This window comes from Phaethon lepturus, unplaced genomic scaffold (assembly GCF_000687285.1).
Source record: "Phaethon lepturus isolate BGI_N335 unplaced genomic scaffold, ASM68728v1 scaffold9757, whole genome shotgun sequence".
In the NCBI taxonomy this organism is placed as follows: Eukaryota; Metazoa; Chordata; class Aves; order Phaethontiformes; family Phaethontidae; genus Phaethon; species Phaethon lepturus.
Genome location: NW_010549763.1, coordinates 27,861 through 48,567, shown reverse-complemented (window position 1 = coordinate 48,567; position 20,707 = coordinate 27,861). Strand labels below are relative to the sequence as shown.

At 37.7% G+C, this 20,707-nt stretch overlaps 1 protein-coding gene across 1 annotated transcript; it reads left to right on the top strand.

Annotated features, from left to right (window-relative positions):
* The first annotated feature begins 826 nt into the window (after positions 1–826).
* Positions 827–19,728, top strand: BNC1 (basonuclin 1). Its single transcript, XM_010290359.1, has 5 exons — positions 827–971; positions 13,345–13,447; positions 13,613–13,848; positions 15,065–16,992; positions 19,047–19,728. The coding sequence occupies exons 1-5, from the start codon at positions 963–965 to the stop codon at positions 19,726–19,728; spliced, it is 2,958 nt and encodes a 985-aa protein (XP_010288661.1). The 5' UTR covers positions 827–962.
* The last annotated feature ends 979 nt before the right edge of the window (positions 19,729–20,707 follow it).

The window sequence follows — 20,707 nt, the reverse complement described above, 5'->3', positions numbered from 1 at the left end:
GGGGGAAGAGGAAGTGTTTTGTTCAGGGTTTTGTTTTGTTTTTTTAAATAGGTGAGAAATGACTATGACAAAAATCCTGCTCTAACTCACGAATGCAACCCAACACCTGAATAACTGAAACCAGATTTTGGCCCAATTACTTGAAAGTAATTCTTCTCCTGTCTTTATGACCTGTACTTCTGTTAATAGGAAGCTTCAACTTCATAAAAAGAAATAAAATTCATCCCTAACTCAAAAGTAAGTTGATAGGGGGAAATATTTTAACTTTAAAAAATACGCACCCCACTCGGTGAACCTTTGAGACCTGCAAATGTTTAAAAAGAAAAAAAAAAAACAACACACAGCAGCTGGAATTTGAAAAACAACACTCTGACACTGAAAATAAGTAATTTTAATCATAAGTACTTCATAGCTTATTTGCAGATAGTTGTACATTCTGAGAAGGAAAAAAAAAAAAAAACCCAAACCTGTAATAGCCTTAGGTCAGCGGCATTGATTTAAAGCATTACTTAGGCTGCCAGAGCAGAGGTAGAATCTCCTCGCACCGCATTAGGAGCGCCTCAAGCCTCCGTGACTCCTTTTGATCAAATCTCTGTGAAAGATGAGTGTCATGCCCTCTTCAAGCCAGCTGTGAGGGGACTGCCCTGCGACTGGAGGAGCAGGCTGGAGCACACCACTGCGGGGCAGCGAGGTGAGAGCTGGCTGCAGAGGTGAGAGGCAGACACAACTTCGCACTGTAGGTCTGGAGAACACCAAGGGGGAGGATCTTATTTCACTCCCCTGTGCACAGCCTGAGCATACATCAGACCTTGAGGTGCTCAGAGTCAGACAAGAGTAAAGAGGCGTGTGATGGTTCTGCCTTAGTACTTGTACAGGCAGGAGTGTTTCCAGTACTTCTTTGTACAACTCACTGAGGGAATGGGAAACTGTTTTATAGCTCTGGAAACATAAGCACAGTAAGAATGTCTGAGGTAAGGAAAGTTCTTTGCAGTTCTATATGAATGTGTATTTTTACTGTGCAACTTTTACTTGTGGTTATGCACTGCGGAGATATAAAAAATCTTGCAATGGTGTTGTTTTGGGTAATGAACAATGGAGATGAGAGCTGTAGGGAGCTGTACTCTCCATTTCTTAATTAGGAAAAGATACTGTGAAAGTAGAAAACTAGTTTCTGTAAAAAATCCTGGTTTCCTTTCTGCTATGCACTGTAAACAACTGTATGACTTTTCTGTTCTACAGTAAGTAATGCAGAATTGCAGGCTGATTATAATAAGCAGAGCCATCACTTGTGTAATTGTTTTCCAACTGAAGTAGTAGCATGTGAATCATAAATACTTGACAATGTTTAATTGTACAAGTCTTCAATATACATTAATAGCAATAAAATCTGTGATTTGTGACTCGGATGTGTTCGGAGTCAAGTGCTTTAAGCAGATACATTATCATTATCATGACGTATAAATGCACTGGAGAGCAGACAACAATGTAATTTCACTACGAAGTTCTTTAGAAATTACCACTGAAGTAGAGTCTAATGTATGCCCTTTATATACAATTCATTGTTGACTATTTAGCATCCAGAAAATAAGGCCAGCAATTCTTTTCTTAGGATCGGTCTGTTTGTATTTGGGGGGGTGAGGGGGGGACAGGAGAGAGTGAGTGTGTGGTTGGGGGGGCGGTTTTTTAGATATATTGCGCTAATTAAGAGGTTAAATGCATCCGAATGCAAGACGCTTATTTAATTTATTTTGATTTTTTTTTTTCATCACATAGAAAAATAAACATGGTTTAATTGTCGGCTTATACATAATGAGGTTTTGTTAGATGTGTTTAAGATACAGCATTTTACTTTCTGGTTTATTAATTGGCCAAATACTTCTAGTCCTCTGTGTAACGAAATCTTGGTTTAAAAATGAGGAGAGGGCAGATCGCTAACCCAGGGGAGGACTACTGATGTACACAGGCTGTGGTTTATCCTTCTGTAAAATCCTATGGATAAAAAGTGACACTATTTTTCCCCCCTCTGTCTTTTTCTTTCTTTTTTTTTTTTTTAATGTTTTTTTTTAGTTTGAATAACCTGGGAGCCAGGCAACATTCTGATACTTTGGGGCTGTGGGAGAGAGAAAATGAAATAAACTAGTTTTGTTTTAATTTAAAACAAACCATTGGTTCAAAGGCATTTAGCAGTCAATTTTCACATCTGATCTGAAGTTGGAGTTTACTGTGCTAATTTAGTTGAGATTGTTGTTCAAGCGATTTCTATATAAATTTTTGTAATTCGTGTAACTACTTGGCTTCATGAACCTCGGGAGCTGATTGTTTGTCTTATCTTTTGGTGAGCTAACTCTGCGTTATGTTGCAAAACCTTGAGGCATGTTGTGTTTCTTCGTGTTCCTGCAGTCTGCAAGTGAAGTCAGCTTCATTAGTTTCATGATGGCACATCAGTGCATGGCTGGTGTTGCCGCTTCCTTCAAGCTACTCCCGGAGCATGATCTGGGCTGCCTTGGTTTGGATAAGCTTGTAAGGATTTGTCAGCCAGATGTGACAAGATTGTCAAGAGGCAAGTAAAGAAGGAGATCTGATATTAATCAGTGCATAGCTTGGAGCCAAACTTTCTCAAATGCAGTGTAGTAACATGTTCTTCTCATTTACTGCTTCTCTTTGTGGCTGTAGAACTGCCACTGTCTGAGTTTGACGGTTAAAAGGGATGCCAGCTAATAGTCGTTAATTGTAAGGATACAATTCTAGGTGGGAAAAGATCATATGCTTCTATTTTTAACATCCTTTTGGAAAACACAGTTCTGTTTACTGCAGTTTGCTGAAAAATATGCAAGTGTTACGTTAGACGAGTCTCTGTTCCTGTACTTTGGTTTTAAAATACTGAAATTGTGGCTCAGCTCTCAGTGCTGGAGGAGTGGGAGGTGGGGAGCCTCACTCCAGGTCATGGTGCAAAGTAGGACTAGCATTATTTTTAACTACTAACAACAGTGTGTGTTGGTTTTCTTTGTTCTAGTGATTAGAACAATATATACTGAAGAATACCTTTCTAATTTCTTCTTTTACAGAAAAGGGAAAAAATACGGACTTTCAAAGAACATACCATGTATCTTCATTAGATATATTTACCATCATGTGTATTATGCTAATAAGTTTTCTTTATAATTAGTATAATTGTACATTTGTTTGAATTAAAACTCTATAGAGTTTTTAATAGTTTGCAGCTTAATCAGACTTTTATTTTAACAATAGGTGAACATATAAAAGGTAACTAATCTTATGTTATGGAAAGATTATAAGTATAACACTTTTGTTATAATTAATATATGGATTTTTGCTTGCTTGATTTTTTTTTTTTTAAAAGTAATTGTTCTGTTTATTTGAACTACCGGACCATCTACAACCTATTCAAAACCCTAAAAATAATGGTATCTGCAAACATACGCAAACCTGCAGGAGAGCTAAATCTTCACAGAAATAGGAAGAATTGTTACAAATTTTAGGCCACTTCATGGGCTTTACTGTAAATTCTGCCTACTTAGGCTGCAACAAGGTTTGGCCTTTTGATATCAAATGTCTTGACTTCCAGCTTCCGTGCCTGTTCATGATATTGTTAAAAAATCTGTTCATACAGCATTGAGCATGGCATTCCATTTCCAATCAAACAAGCCAGTGATTTATTTTGTTTTCAATAATAGACTTTATTATGATAATATTAAATACACCTCTGATGAGAACAAAAATGTTCTCTTTTTATTTTAGATTACAGTTTTTGCTACAACACAGACTTGTTATAAAAGCACTTTTGGTATGATTTGCCATTTAGTAAACATTTTGCATGCAGACGAGCTAAAATTTAGGTATGGATCTTGAATTCATTATTCCAGCAAAACATCCACCAAATGCAGGGAAGAAAAACTATTGTTTTGGCCCTATGGGTCATCTCCTGCCCTTCCTGGCTTCAGTGGTGTAGGAGCTCTCACAGTTCCTATGTGCTGGGCAGCCAGCAGTTTTTGTCCTAGCAGATGTTACAGCTGAAGTTTTATAGTAAGTGTCATCGTCTTTCTTCTTTTTAGGTTTTTTTCTTATTATTTTGTTGCTAATTGCTATCTAAAAAATTCTTCTTAGAGACTGAAATTTCAATATTTAGACTCAAAAAAATTACTGAGGGAATAAGGAAAAGTGACAATTTCTAACAGACTTCAGTCGTTTTAGAATAAAGAACAATGACATTTTCATTCCACACTTTAAAACCATGGTAGGATTGTTTCTTTACAAATTGGGGGGAGGGAGGCAAAATGCAAACTTTTTACTTCAAATTTCAAATGTAGCCAGTTATCAGTGAGAAATGGGTATTTTTTCATTTGAAAGTAGCTGATGTCTGAAAGCCAGTAAAAAATTTCCTCACCTGTGTTCAATAAAAAGGAATACTAATACTTAAATTGTGAAATTACCAATGGAGCTACACTGTTGCGTAAAATATTACGTAACTGTAGCACCATAGATAGTATCATGTGTATGTGTACAAATACTGTTTAGGTTTAAAATTTATGAAATTGCATTAAATGAAATTGTGTAACACTAAATATTTCAGAGTGCTGCTATTTTTCTTTTATTCTTTAATCTATGTCTTTGCTCTGTAAAAGGAAAAAAGAAAAAATTTAAGCACACATTTTATGGCTTTGAGACTTAAGCAGCGGTATGAGGAGCTGAAAAAGTTAGGATTGTCTTTGAAATATTAACTCGTCCACATTGCGCACATACATTTTATAAACTAGAAAAACAGTTAAAGACATATTTTTAAAGGACTTGCAGTTGATTTGTACTAATATTCTTAATTTCTCTGATACTTGTGCATTTGTGTTTATAACACTTATTGCTTGCTAATGTAGGGCTTGGAGTTAAAAATTTAATTAAACTTCAGTTCATGGATAGGTCTGTAGTTTCAGCATTTAACGTGTTATGCATAGTATGTCAGTATGGATAAATAGTTTGTGTGCAATTTATTTGCTAGATTAAATAGCATCTAGTGCTTTATCATAAGAAATTTCACACCATTTCTATCCAGTGACTTATCTTTACCCCTAAAGCCTGAGCAGTTTTTCTCATCAGTATGCAGCAATCTGTTACTCATTTTTTAAATGCACTAATAAGAATGATTCCCCCCCCCCGTAAATTTATTAAAAAGAGAAGTTGCTTCAATATCTTGTACATAGACACTGCCTAATACTCGGCAAAATGTTTCTGACCTACGCAGGCTATGGCAGTTATGCCATGGGAACTGTAGCATTGTAGTCCATTTCAGAATCAAAAGCAAATAACAACTGTAAGATAATGATAATGTGACATTTTTCATTCCTTAATTTGTATTTCCTGTTTTCTTTTCCAAACCAAACGATAAAAGAGGATCTAAATAGGTTCCTGAGTTTGACCAAGCTGTCTGTCAGCACACACCTGTTGTTAACAAGAGAGATTAATTGCAGCGTAAGCCAATGCATCCACAAGCACGTTGCTGAACAGCAAAATTAAGTTTTACTGTCCAGTGCTTTTTGTTTAAAGAGTAGCAGTCGGAGTGAGCGCGCGCACACACACACACACGCACATTCTTTTCTCTTTATAATTATTTTGACAGTGCCATTAACAAGAGTTGCCCTAAGGGGCCCTTTAGGGTAAGTGACATGCATGAGGAGTGATTTTCATCCCACAAGTTATGCTGTGATTAAAGTTTGGCCTTGTAGCGTGCTGCCTTTCTCAGAAACAGCTCCCTCCTGCTTCCTCGCCCAGCTGCGTTGCCCGAGACTGCCCAGAGCTCCTCTCCGTTAGCCACGAAAGCTGCCGCTGAGCCCAAATTGGCTATAGGGTTGTGAGTCTGTATTTAGTTTAGTCTCTTAGCTCCTCACTCTCAGGACTTCTCAGCTACAGAAACCTTTTAACAGAGTGGCAACATGTGGACTTGTGGTCCATAATTCAGTAGCCAGCTGAAATGATCTTTTAAATCCACAAGCATGTTGATTTGACGGGGTAGTGCCATGGTGTGAAGGTATTGCCTAATTTTATTTCCATCTTACTGAGCCTTTTCACTTCCCCCACTCACTTTTTGTCTGTTTTTGAGGATGTTTCAGACAATTATTACAAGGGCAATTAAACATTTTCGGCTCAAGATGCTCAACTGCACCCACAAGAGAGAGATTTGGTCAAATTTTAGGCCAAAAGTGGCTTTGTTCAGCCCCACTGAGGGAGAGGTTAATGGGGTAATGCAACTTGCTGCAGGATCTGGGTTGTAAATACTCTGTTTACGTGTATTCTCAGGCTGTGGCTGTTGAAAAGGAGGTCAGGTTTTGGTATCTGACCCCAAATAAACAATATGAATATATACATAAGGATCCAGATAATTAATGGGATGTATTCTGTGGTCTTATCTAGAAAATGTATTCAACTTGTGGCCTTTGTGTTCCTTTTAGGAGTAAAAATCATAACATAATTTCCCCACAGAGAAGGGATAAGTGGGAGTTGAGTGGTATCAGCACCAGCCAAAAATTTCAGCACAGTAGGTGTTAAGTTCAACTCCCAAATCCATGTTTGGCCTCTGAAACAAGAGCTTTTTGTCTGGGTTTTTCAAAGGTTCTTGCACCTCCTGAGCTTTGTAGGAGCATACATGGTCAGTGTGTATGGAAACCAACCCAGTTATTGAGGAGCCATCAGGAGGATTTAGGAACTGAGTTGTGAGCGTAACTTCGTGTTTAGTGGCACTGCAAAAGGCAAGTTGTGGCCCAGCCCCATCTTTCCCATCTCTCTCCCAGTCAGTCTCTTAAGCAGGAGGCAAGAATTTTACTAAATTATTTTACTAATAAGCAGTTTGACAAATGAATCATCTAGGGCTAGCGTTCTAAACATGACTGTTAATGGAGAAGGTTGGAGCTATTTGGTCAGTGCCGCTTACTCTTTCACATCCATGTGCAACTTTTCTCTACTTAATTAAAAGCTCAAAATATGGAAGATATCAGACTCTTTTCTGGATACAACAAACTGTAAGTCGTCTTTGTGTCTCATGAAGGATGTTTGTTGTTACATATTATGTTTATTAAAGAACTATTAATGGCAGATGTTACTTTTTAAGAAATATTTTTGTGAGACTGTGGAAATAGTGTGTGCAGCATTCAGTCCAGTACAATTGGAACTCTTATAAGGACCTTTTCCTTGTTTTAATAATTTTATGTAACTATTTATTTTAGTCTCAAGTATTTTTGAACTTTAGTATAGAAACAGCGGAACTTGAGTAGGCACAAATGTACACGAATGGAAATCCCTCTGTTTCGAGGGCTAAGGTTGTTAAATGCAGGCAGTGTATGTGTCCTGTCAGCGGTGTGTACAGCTGTGACCTCAGCCATAACGGATAACCTTGAACACGTGACAGAAGAAAACACCACAACACTGAGCTGAACACGTGCAAGTTGTAGCATGGGCCAAGCCTACTTTGTGCAGAGTAACTCTCAGATTGGCCCTTCCGTCAGACCTGTACACATGTAAGCACATTTCAGTGCACTGCTGCTTGGTGAGTGTCTCCCTCTTCCCCATTCTCTATGTGCCCACCCAGCACTGCTTACAGGCAGCAGAGGGTTTCCATCTTCTGTCCGTCCTCCAGGCATCCAGCTTCCTCTTTGAAGTGAGCATGTGAGAGAGAAGAACATGGCCCAGAGCCTTTCCTTGAAGATGCTGGAAGGGCCCTCCTAATGTTCTCCACAGGCAGATGGGATTCATAGCCTTACTAAACTTGGAATATGTTGAAACTTTCAAGGAACAATAGAGATATAAGATGTTTAATCTAAACTCTAACAGATATAGTATCAACATGCAGTTTAGGCTTAACTGTTAGACTACATCTTCAACAAGTACTTGCACTATCTGGAGCTGCCCGACACCTTTTGTGATTGTACTTGGAATATACGGGAATATATTTTAGTTCCAGTAAACTTCAGGAAGCTCAACAGAGTATCAAAAACTAAAGTCTGTGTTTAGGAAGAACATGCTCAAGGGCTAAATATCTACTATAGAGGGGATAGGGTAGATGCAAATACATGTGGGATAGATGAAAGAAACAAATACGATATGTGATACAGATAGGCACAGCTGGGTTACGATACGGTAAGGTGTACCAAATGTAAACTGAGAACTTGTTTTAAATCATGACAAAACTGACAGACGATATTATTCATCAGTGCAGTATATCCCTAGGGGAAGTGGCAAAAGTTGCCTGACAAAAAATGGACAAAGCAAAGCTTTGCTTATTGTATGATGTGGAAAAAAAAGTAGGGCATTGACAGAGATGCTTAAGATAAGGTTTTTTTAATTTGTCTCTGCTTTCAGTGATTGTTCAAAGGATTCAAATGCAGAAGTAATCAAATGTAATTGGGTGATGAAAAAGGAAGACTTATTTGAAGTTTGCAACCTCAAGAAACCCGATGGATAACAGTAAAAACAGGAAAGAAAACAAACTGGACAGTTACTGTTTTCTTTACTGAAAGATGCACACAGATTTGGATTTTGCCTTTAATTTAGCTGTGGACTGTACTTCTAATTTAAGAGATGGTAAATGTATCCATCCCTTTACTTCCCTTGCAAATCTTTTACAAGGTGCAAGCAAGAAAATATTTCCTCGTAACCAGACACATGTCCCATGTGTAATTCTATAAACCAAAAAGAGAGCTTAATTTCTGTGGATTATTCTTAATATATGAGAAAATGGTTAACCTGTACTCTCAGAAGTAAAAAGGCTTTCATGTTTTAGCTGATTAGCAGACAAAAAAAAAAAAATCCTAATGCTTTACCAATTGATCTTCTTCCCCTGTTGTAAGTCTTGCCTCTTCCTCCACAAGTGTTCTTACTGTGGAGCCACTGCAAGTCTATTCAGCAGAAATGGGATGCATCCCAGTTCTTTCCTATAGGAGAGTTACATATATTCAGTGGGATTACTTTTTCTGGGAAATTAAGGTGAGAGGGCCATGGGAGATACGGCTTGTTGCTAGAAGCTCTCAATAAAGGACACCAAAAGCAGTATCTGTTATATCTCACCCAAAGAAAGTTTCTCTCACACATTTCTTTCATGTAACTCCTATTTTTCCTTCCAACTTGCATTTTAAGATGATAGGAATTTCTAATACCTGCTTGCAAAAGATGTTGCTGTAACATGGCATCAACGACAGCATTTTGTCAGTAATCCTCATAGCAGAGCAGCGAACCTCTCCTGCTCTTTATATGATGGCAATAGCTTAAAAAAAAAAAACAGTTCTAATGTGAGGAGTACCTTCGTGCAAAGACGACAAGGGTTTTTCTTGGATGCCAGAAACAAGTGAGGGTGCTGACCTGTGCATTACTGCCGCTAAATACTGCCAGGGTAATCTGGGACTTACTCTTCCCCTTTACAGGTGTCTGCACTTGCATCTCTCGCTGCCTGCAGAGCGCCAGACGGCTTTCTAGCGTGAGCAGAGACCTCTAACTCAGTCCTGACAGGGTCTTCAATACTTACTTACTTACTTTTAAATTTATTTCCCAAGCCAAAGTGCTGTCAAACCAGGGTCTACTTAACACTGAATGAGATTTGATACAGCTATACTGCCCTTTTTCTCTTGCTGCATTTTTTAAACCTACTGTTGGTATGTTGCAAGTGAGCATAGGTCCCAAAAGGCTCCAGGAGAGCACAGATGATCTCAAACTCGCTTTATGAAACAGGGCCTGATTATATACCCAGAATGAGAATGAACTTGTCCCATTAGCTTGTGCTTTTCTTTAGCTGTGAAGTCTGTGAGTAGGTTGCAAAGAAATGTTCAGTAACTTTTGAAGCATAATCGAAGCCACATCAATATCTGGCAAAAATGATGTCAGCAGTCATGACTTTCAGGCAACAGATGTTAAGATTTCTTTTTTAGTGATTAGTGATCAGTAATTAGATGCTTTTCAGTGGCCAGTTTAATGGTTAATCTGTCCTCCTCGCAGCGAGGAATCATTTGTATTAAAAATCTGACATTCAGATTCCCACAGTCATGCTGGTAAAACCACAGAAAACTTTGATCAGAATTTTCAACTCTTTTAAAGAAAACGAAGACAATGTTTCTGATAATGGATTTAGAAAGATCCATTTACGAGGGAGAGTGTGACTGGAAAGCAATAACAAAATCCTTGATATGATAGCATAAGATTTATTTTATTTAACATCTGCTCTAGGTTTATGAAAAGGGAAACTAAATAACAGACCTGAATGAAAGGATTGCACTTAACAGAATTTCCACTTTAATTTCCATCTACATTTCCAATCCTTTAATTATGATTTTGAAGCTTTACATGTATGCAATATAGAAAGTTACTCCTTTGTTCTGTAGAATTAAATTGTGTGTACATTCCACTTGTTGGGAAAATAAAGCTCATTAAAATATTTGATATAATTACAGTACCTTAGAATAAGCATATTAAAGATAGTAGGATTAACAGGCGAAAAACAAGCATATTAATCTCATGAAGTTTTGCTGCGTTTCTCTTCATTAAACTCTGATATAAGTTAATTTGGGAGATAATCGTGCATCTTTTAAAAGTGCCTTTTTAAGTTGAACAATGAAGATTTAAAACTGTGACTCACTGATTATTTTAAAAGTTAATTTTGACATGTTATATATTCTCTGTGTCTATATTAACACAAATGTTTCTAGAAAAGTTATAGGGAGACACAGACTCTGACAAGCACAAATGAAGGGAAATGCTACCAACCTGAAAATCACACTTGTTTCTTCTCAGGGATTCTTACAAGTAATTTTTTAAGTCAGTGGCAGATCCCTGATTTGAGGGTGTACCTTTGGATATGTTAGCAGTATGCAGGCTAACTACATCTGAGACTGGTGTCCAGAAGCAATAATGTATTGACTTGAAAGGGGATCGATTTCATATTTAGAACAGAAGGGGATTTCTACTCCCTTTCTAAAAATGGCTTTCATACATGTAAAACAAAATGTCCTCCTTTAACTTTTTCTGGTTCTTGCATGTGCAGTCTTCAGCACTTATAAAGGAAAACGAAATAAATACATGTGCCATATAGAAGAAAGATCTTACACAAAGTTATGAAATGCAAAATTTTGTGCAGTATATATTTCTTGTCTAAGTACACAAATTAAAAATAGTTTTAACTGTCAGTGATTTGTGGAACATGTCCAAAGGAAAAGGAATGAAAATAATTTTGAAATCTCAATTAACTTATCTTCATGACAGCTTTTTTCATTGTGCATATTTCTGTTACTTCTTGCACAAAAGGAAGTACTCTTCTGTAACTTTGTCTGGAGGGACTGCAAAAGATGCATTCATGGAATGCACTGTAACTTACCAAGTCTTATCAGGGTCGCCTATGGAAGGGGTTCAGTCTGTGCAAGTCACGGAATATTATGTATGTACAGAGGCAGAAGACTCGATCTGCATTGTTGTTTGATATCTTGTGATAGAAATGAATCATCCGCCAACTACACCTTTTTTCCCAGCCTTTCTGTAAGAAATTTATGGTTTTTTATTGTTATCTGAAAGTATTTTAGCAACTAAGCGAAAATATGTCCTCCATTAAAGTGAAGAAATTCACACTGTGTAGGGTATTGATGTGTATTTTATGACTTTATGGGGAACACAGAGCTTTTCTCAAGAATTCAGTGTTTTGCAATGACTCCTTCAAAAGATTAAAGGCAAAGCGATTCTGAGGTTTCGATAGCCCTGTTGCCACTTGTTCCAGTCCTTCAAATAAAGATGAATCTTAGCATCAAGTCACTGCAGTGTGGAGATGTGCATGTAAGCTAACTCCTTGATAAGCCAGCTACTAAGATTTTAAAGTCTCAGTCCAAATCCTGTCATGTAAAGCACTAGGCATCCAAATGTCCTGCACATGCTTGTTTGTAGTAGACTGTTGTATGTAGTGTCTTCTGCCCTGAGTCAGTCCAATTCTTCAAGCCTGAAGAAATGCCCATTGCAAGCCTCAGTGAAATTACCTTTCTCTCATGTCCTTTTCATTGTAATAATTTCCTAAGTCCATCTTTCTTAGCCTGATTGTCTAAAAACTTCTTTTTATGTTTTCCAAAAGTGCCAACGTGGGGATGCCTGCATCGGAAAGACCTTTTTTTTTTTTTTTTCCCCCCCATCAAGTCTTGTCTTGCTTTTCTATGGGTGGAATAAGTAGTGGCAGTACCCATTTTGCATAAGACCCTAGGAGCAGGAGTAGCAGCCAGTAGTGGGCGTAACTTCGCCTTATTTCATGTTTGCCTCTCGTTACTTTAAAATGTAACACATTTTGTTTTAAAAACAGAAAAATGCAGACATGTTACAATTGCATAATCTAGCTTTTTAAAAAATTTATTCCGGTGCAGACTTTCTGCACATTAATTTCTTCACTTTCCTGCCCTTAATAGATATTCCATTTCTGCAGGAACTATTCTCAGTATCAGATCTAAGCAATACACAATCCTACAAATGCTTTGGTCCACAGCAATCCCTACAGAGCTTTGACTAGGACCTCAAAGGTCTGTGTCTGCCTTCTGCAGCAGATGGGCACATACAGAAGAAAGCGTATATTCCAGGAAGCAAGCTTTGTTGATTAGGAATATCCAAATACTAATTTGATTTGCATTATAGATGACCTTGGTGAGAGTAAAGTGATGCACAAAATGCACTGTGCAACTTGCTATCGGTTTGTATGTTCTGTTTTGCCTAATACCTTTCAAGCATTTCCCTTACAAAATGTGACTGCTTTAGTCTTTGAGGAGTTGGAGTACTTTTTGGTGAGCTTGTTACTGAGAAGCGTTAGTGAACTCCTGTATCTTTGACAGGATACATATATTTTATGTGGATACTGCTGTATGTAAGGGATGGCATTCTATGTAGAGCTTACGCATTGCTCATTAGAACTTCCTATATTGCAGTATGGAGTTCCAGCAAAACTTCAAGAGAGCAGGACTTCAATCTGTGTGTCTTTGTTTTCAAACCTTCCTTGAAAAAGTGATCTTACATGAAGCCTAGGTGAATGCACAAGAACACTTTATTATTGTTATAAAGGTGCTTCAGCCTAAATAAATCCAAAAAGTGTTGCTACATATGTCATTAAATGTTTTGCTTCCATCATAATCTGATGTTCTAACTGGTAACTGATTCTCTTTAAAGCAGAGGTAGTCTTGCATAACTCAGGTTTTGCCTGGATTACTTATATTGCACACTGATAGGTATGTGCTGGTGTGTTAACTCTGTCTTCATACGGATTTTATGGGTGTATTATATAATCTGCAGACTCTAGGTGGTGCTTATATATTACTTATCATTCTTTCTATTGATTTGCAGGCTATCCGATGCACTCTCGTGAACTGTAGTTGTCAGTGTTTCAAACCTGGGAAAATAAATCAGCGACAATGTGACCAATGCCGGCATGGATGGGTAGCACATGGTAATATTCCTTCTTACAATCTATACAAAATCTTTTAGAATCCTCCTCATTATAGCATGCTTTTTGTGTCACCCCTCACCCCCACACACCCCAGTATTAGTTACATTCAATTTTATCTATCTCTTGTGACTCAAGTTTATTTACATTTGGTGATTTTCTTTGCAGCCCTGAGCAAATTAAGGATTCCCAACCTCTACCCATCAAGCCAGGTAGAAATAGTTCAATCCAATGTTGTCTTTGATATCAGTAGCCTCATGTTGTATGGAACCCAAGCCATCCCTGTGCGCCTTAAAATTCTGCTAGATCGGCTTTTCAGTGTTCTGAAGCAGGAAGAGGTGATACAGATTCTCCATGCTCTGGATTGGACACTACAGGATTATATACGTGGATATGTGCTACAGGTATTTAGAGGGGCTTTTTTAATATGATAGCTAAATAGTATTTCATAATGTTCTGTAGCTTAGTCTTATCACTGATTCGCAATGCATTAACAGTGTGGTATATCTGAAAGGCAGTAATAGACTTGTACAAGCTTAGTGCTAGAAAAAAAAGGGTGGATTTTTGGCTATTGCTCTCCCTTTAGTCAGACTTAACTGAAATCTTCCTACTTTGCTGAAATCTATCAACAAAGGTAAGCAAAGATAAAAAGTTACTAGGAATGTATCAAAGGCTTCAGAATTTGCTCTAGTATTATTTAAACAGTGAGTTTACTTTTTATACAGCAGAATAATACATTGACAAATAAACTTGCCATCATTTTAAACACCAGGGACAATATTCATCTCTGGTGTAGTACTACTGACGTTATTTGAGCTACATCAAGGATGAATTTGGCCCTATGTGCTCACACGGATGTTAGTCCTTGCTACTGTGGAAGTTACCTTTTATGTAAAGTAACATTATGATCTTACATTATGACATGAATCAATATTTAATGGTCTTGATAATCTTGCTTTTTAGTGTTAGGATTAAAAATATGGAATCAATTACCTTGAACCTCTACCACATGAAAAATTTATAATGTTACGTTCTTCATCATCTTAGAAACTCTTACATGCACTGTGAAAAATCTCAGTAGGCCATCAAATACATGTTCTGTGATAAAATATTTATTGTAGTTATTGGGAAAAGTTAGGCATAGCTGGAGTTTGAAAGAACTCCAACACTCTAGTGTAATTACAGCTGTGCTCTGTGAACACTGGCAATAGATCAATATAGGTTCATTTGTTCTCTGATCTTAGTTGCTTGGAGATTATTAAACTTGCAATGAAAGAATACTTGACTTAAATGAGGAGCTAAATCTTGGTCTGATTGCTCCATCTCTGCTGTCTGTACTTACATGATACTAACTGTTGTTCAAGTGACGTGTCTTCATTTTTGTGGAAAAAAAATAGTTTATTGGAAAGTATTATTGTCAGTTCAGAAAAAAATATCAATGTGGTAAAATTTGGAATAAAGCATTACAGAATTGGCATTAATCACTCATTAAATAGAATGATTTTATCATTTTACTAGAGAAGAATTTTTAGTCCCCCCAAAAAATGAGAGATTCGGGGGGAGGGTTTTTTTTGTTTGTCTTAACTGATGTCTGACTCATTTAAATATTTTTGGCTTTAGGATGCTTCAGGAAAAGTGCTGGATCACTGGAGCATAATGACCACTGAAGAAGAGCTGGCTACTTTGCAGCAGTTTCTTCGTTTTGGAGAAACTAAGTCCATTGTAGAGTTAATGGCAATTCAAGAGAAAGAAGGGCAATCAATTATAATACCACCACCAACTGCCAATTTGGATATTAGGGCATTCATTGAGAGCTGCAATCAACACAGTCCTAATTTTTCTGCTTCCTTGGACAAAATGAGTCCCACCAACATTCATCCCTTTGAGAATATTGTAAATAACATGGCTTTCATGCTGCCCTTTCAGTTTTTCAGTCCAGTGCCTCCACCTTTGATAGGTTCACCACCAGAAAGACATTTGATTGAGCAAGGTCAAGACCATAGCAATGAAACTAAACAAGATATTCAGATACCATTTTCTGAAAGCAGCTTCTTAACTTCTAGTTCTGCACCATTTCAAGTTGAAAATGAGAGGAGCATAAATGGTCCAGATGTCACCGCTAAAACAGAAGATGATGCCCTTTTAAGTGATTCCAGTTCACATAATACAGCAGCAAAGCTTGAAATGACAGCAGTATCTCCAGAAAACAAAATTAAATCGGTTGAAAAAAATGGTGCTGGGCCAAGGAAAGGGCGTGTTTTCTGCACTGCGTGTGAAAAGACATTTTATGATAAAGGTACTTTGAAAATACATTACAATGCTGTTCATCTGAAGATAAAGCACAAATGCACAATTGAGGGCTGCAATATGGTATTTAGCTCTTTGCGTAGTCGAAATCGTCATAGTGCGAATCCTAACCCCAGACTCCATATGCCAATGAATAGAAATAATAGGGATAAAGATCTAAGAAATGGTTTAACCATTGCTGGACCTGGAGATAGCAAAAGGACAGAATTTACAATTTTAACTGCGGATAGCAGAACTATTACCAGCTATGCCAGCTCTTGTACAGATTCAAAGGGTCAGGCTGGATTTCCCAGTATTGGACAGAATGGTGTCCTCTTTCCAAACCTGAAGACAGTACAGCCTGTTCTTCCTTTTTATCGTAGTCCAGTCACACCAGCTGAGCTTGCTAATACTCCAGGTACTCTTCCTTCTCTGCCTCTTGTTTCTTCCTCAATACCAGAGCAGCTTGTTTCAAATGAATTGCCATTTGACATGCTACCCAAGAAGAAATCTCGTAAATCAAGTATGCCTATTAAGATAGAGAAAGAAGCTGTTGAGACACCTAATGAAAGTAGTGATGTTGCCAGTTCTGAAGATGATACACGGCTGCAAGTGGTAAGCGATGGCGAGCTTGAGACCTGTGAGCATAAGATAGAGAAGCAAGTGACCGACAGGGTGGAAAAGCACCCCCATTCAGGTAATTCATGGAAATCTGTCTCTGGGGTAGAGGGCCCAAAGTATTTTGAATCTGTCTTTGCACCAAATAACAAATACATCAAGGATATCTCTGAGAATGAATTGCATCACTGTGAGAAAGAGGTTAAACCAGAAGAAAACCAACCATTAAAGATAGTTTCCCATGAGATTATATATGAAGATCAAAAACACCACCACAATGATGTTATAAAACCAATGACTGAACCCCCCATGTATATTAAAGAGCAGTCAAAGCGCAGGATTCCTAAAAATGACTGCCCTGAATTGCAACACCACTTGCTGACCGGGGGCTTTTTCAGCACTTTGTCAAACAGGGGTGCTGCCATTCCTTGTTTTGAAGACTCTAAAGATATGGATCATGTCAGTCAACATGCACTAGGGATTCAGAAGGAAGAAAGCCGCTTTCATTGTGACATCTGTAAGAAGACTTTTAAAAACCCTTACAGTGTAAAAATGCATTTTAAAAATGTACATCTCAAAGAAATGCATATTTGCACAGTTGAGGGCTGTAATGCTGCTTTCCCTTCTCGTAGAAGTCGAGACAGGTAAGAAAATTATAAACAAAATTGTATTTATTTTTACCATCACAATGGAGCCTAATTTGAAATTTAAATGAATGTTTGAGGAATGGAGCCTGCAAAGATTTTCTGTGTATCCTCGTATAACAGGTACGATAACTTATCAGAACATTCATGGAATGAAAATCCATTGAAAGAAACATTTCCTTTCCACTAGACTACAAGGTTTTAAATAAAGCCATGAAAATTTCATAACTGATAAAGACTGCAGTAGTTGAAAGAATACTTTAGAACGTAAAGAGAAAGCCACAAGGGTATGAATTCGGCAATTTTCCAGTAGATGCATGTGTGGACTTATATGTTTAATATGTACTTACATGTGTATTTTAATGTATACAGTGTTTTTAATGAAACAGCAATGAAATCAATTCAGGAAATCTTCACTTGCCCGTGTCCTTGCTTTAGTCAAGGATTTTGAACAGACTGGTGGGATTACTCTGTACCAGTACAAAATTAACATTACACAGTGCTAGCTGAACTAACACTATCTGGTGTGTATCCACATTGGTAGTGCTTTTATATGAGATTACATACTGATTCCTGAACTGTATCATGAGCTTGATTCAGTTTACTGTTAGCTGCAGTATTGTATTGCTGTAAATCATTTTACTTCAGCCTATTATGCACATAGGCTGAGAAACGAGGACTGAAGCTTTATTGTTGACCATCAGTTATGTATCTGAATTGATATGTGATAGATAACAAACCTGTTAAAATGCGGCTATGTTGCAAGTTTTCTAACTCTCCTGTAACAGTGTTATGGCAGCTTTTGGCTGCAGGAAGCATGCCTGGATAGTAGTTCAGAGTGACACAAGGTTTAGATTGTCTGTAATCTGCTAGGAGTACTGGAGCCAGCTGATGCAGTCCAGAGAGGATCAGCCAGTCTCTTGAGGACTGGCCGATGCATCTGAGATGCACAGATTCATCTGCTGCTGGCAGGGCTTCCTACCCTGATCTGCTGCCTGCATCTTCCCAGATGTGAATTCCTCTCCACTGTAATTGTGATATGGGCCACAGGAAAGAAGGCCAGCAGTAAAGATCTGTATTCACATGCCATGAATTCCTTCCCACACCAATATATTCAGTTAAGTTTTAACATAGGTGCTTCTGGAAGATGCTTTTTTGTTTGGGTTTCTTTGTTGTTTTGTGGTTTTTGGGTTTTTTTAAAAAGCCAACTCACAAGAAAGTTCACAAGCTATGTGCAAAACAGTAGTTATTTGGAACAACTTTGCAGAAGTTTCTAGACTTTAATGTAGATTGCTATGACTGCAAGTGCAAAATATTTCTGTGCCTTTTTGAACAGTTTATGGTTTGGATTAAACCATGATGGCAAGGGGAAAAATGAATGTTTTCCCTCTCTTGCAATAAACTGAATCTTCTAGCCAGAGCCTGGAAGTTCCCAGTGAGCTGATTGATAGTGTTCAATGAGGAGCAGTGATCTAATATATTATTCTGGTTTTAAGCTGAATCCAGAGATCCCCATTCAAAAAATGTAAGTTGCATAAAATGCAATATTCCTTTCTTCAAGGAAAAGCTCTGTGCTGCTGTGTACAACTGCATTCTGGCACATGGTTACAGTACTCGAGATCATCAATATTTTTTGCAGACTCAGGTGTCACTGCTTTCCTGCTTTGTCCATTGGGAAAGAATCTTGTTTCTTCCCCTCCCAGTCCCTTCTCTGATCTCGGTTTAGTATACACATTTTTAGTCTGTCCCCCAACTCTTTTAGGCCCAGCACTAGATCTAGTGGAGCAGACCGCTATGCACAATGAAGGAGAGAATCTGAAACATTGATTTCTGTAGAGTTATTTCTGATATATGCCAGTACAAGCAAGTTCAGATAGCCAGTCACATGTGTAAATCATCCGTGTGCACTCCCAGTGTGGCAGTTGGTCAAATTAGAAGTATACAATTCATGCATGCTACTAAATATTGGGTTTTTTCTTTGTTAATGATCACTATGAAACACCTGTTAAGTGAGGCAAAACACTTTCTTGCTAAGCTTGTCTTTGTTCTTCTAGACATAGTTCAAACCTAAATCTTCATCATAAGCTTCTGACTAAAGATACACTGGAATTCAACAACCATTTCAATGCAACATACCTCTTGAAAGACATGGCTAAGGAGTTTTGTCAAGATGTCTCTTTAAAACACCATGTTGGACATACTTCTGTAATCTTCAAAGGAATGAACAGAACAGGCAGCTTGGTTTTTCCAATGAGCAAAATTAGAGAACCCTGTTCTGAGAGTTATGGATACGATCCATTGAATGACGGAGCTGTTCTGGATCTAAGCACTACTTCCAGCATTAAGTCTGAGAGCAGTGCTCATTCTTCTTGGGATTCTGACGGAGGAAGTGAAATATGCACCATGCCCTTGGATGATAGTGATGAAAGCTGTGAAGGACCCAGCCTAATGCCTGATGATGAACTCTACCAAGACTGTACTTTAATTGAGAAAGCTAATCAAAACTTTACAAATTTACCTTCCAGTTTGCCAATAACTTGTCATATATGTCAAAAAACATATAGTAATAAAGGAACTTTCAGGGCTCATTACAAAACTGTGCATCTCCGCCAGCTCCACAAATGTAAAGTCCCAGGTTGCAACACAATGTTTTCATCTGTTCGCAGTCGGAACAGGCACAGTCAAAACCCTAATCTGCACAAAAGTCTGGCTGGGTCACCAACTAGCCTACAGTAAGATCATGCTGATCTTAATTTATTTCTGCTAAGAATTAATCATTTCAATTAAGGAATGTGTTAACATTAGTTTTATTTAAACTCATTTGACTTCTAGCCTACTCAACAACCATGGTCAAATTCTTTTCTCCCGTGTGTGCTCTCCAGCAGTTTCATTTAGCAAAGCTTGGTGCTGTAGTTTTTGTGCAATTGTTTGGTTTGATGTTAAATAGCTAAAACTTCTGTAAGGAAAAGAAAGCATCTTAGAAATGGGGGAAATATGGAGACGTTAACTAAAGTATTTCTGATACCTGTGAAGTATTACTTGGCAACAATAGGAGCTTCAAATGAGAACCATCATCCCTTGTGTTTACGTTTTAAATGAGTAGTTGTGTCCTCTAAGAAATGAGTAATGATTGAGGTGAGTTTCCTCCGGTTGGGTTGAGAGTTTTGGGGCTACCATTTCGTTCCTGAGACCATAGTCTAAAGCTGACTTGCAGTATTAGTTGAATGTGGTATTTGCAGTTTACTATATCCCAAAATCCGTAAGATAGAATACAAATTTGGGAAGACTTTGCAAACAGTCCAAATCTTCTGAAAATCCTGCAGTCCTTACTCTTTAACTTGGCATTTCACTTGAATAAAGATTGCAGTATTTTTGCTTTCTTAGAATTTAATACCATTTGCTTTGCAAAAGTAGGGGCTGACCTAACTTGGCAGGGTTGCCTGAATAAATCTGAGACATTCTGATAAATTGTAGTGATAGAAAGAATGAATAGGTTAAGCTAAAATTTCTAAACCACAGCAAATGCATCCATAAAACAGGGGGGTGGGGGGGAGTAAACCCTTTAATTTAAAATGCACTTTTTGAGTTCCACTTTCCGAAAGAGAAAAGTTTTTGTTAAAAATAGAAAAAAAAAAACAAAAAACAAACAACCAAATATCCAAACTGCTTAAGAGTTTGAAGGTGCAATTCTAAGCCTTTGAGAGACAGAGATAAA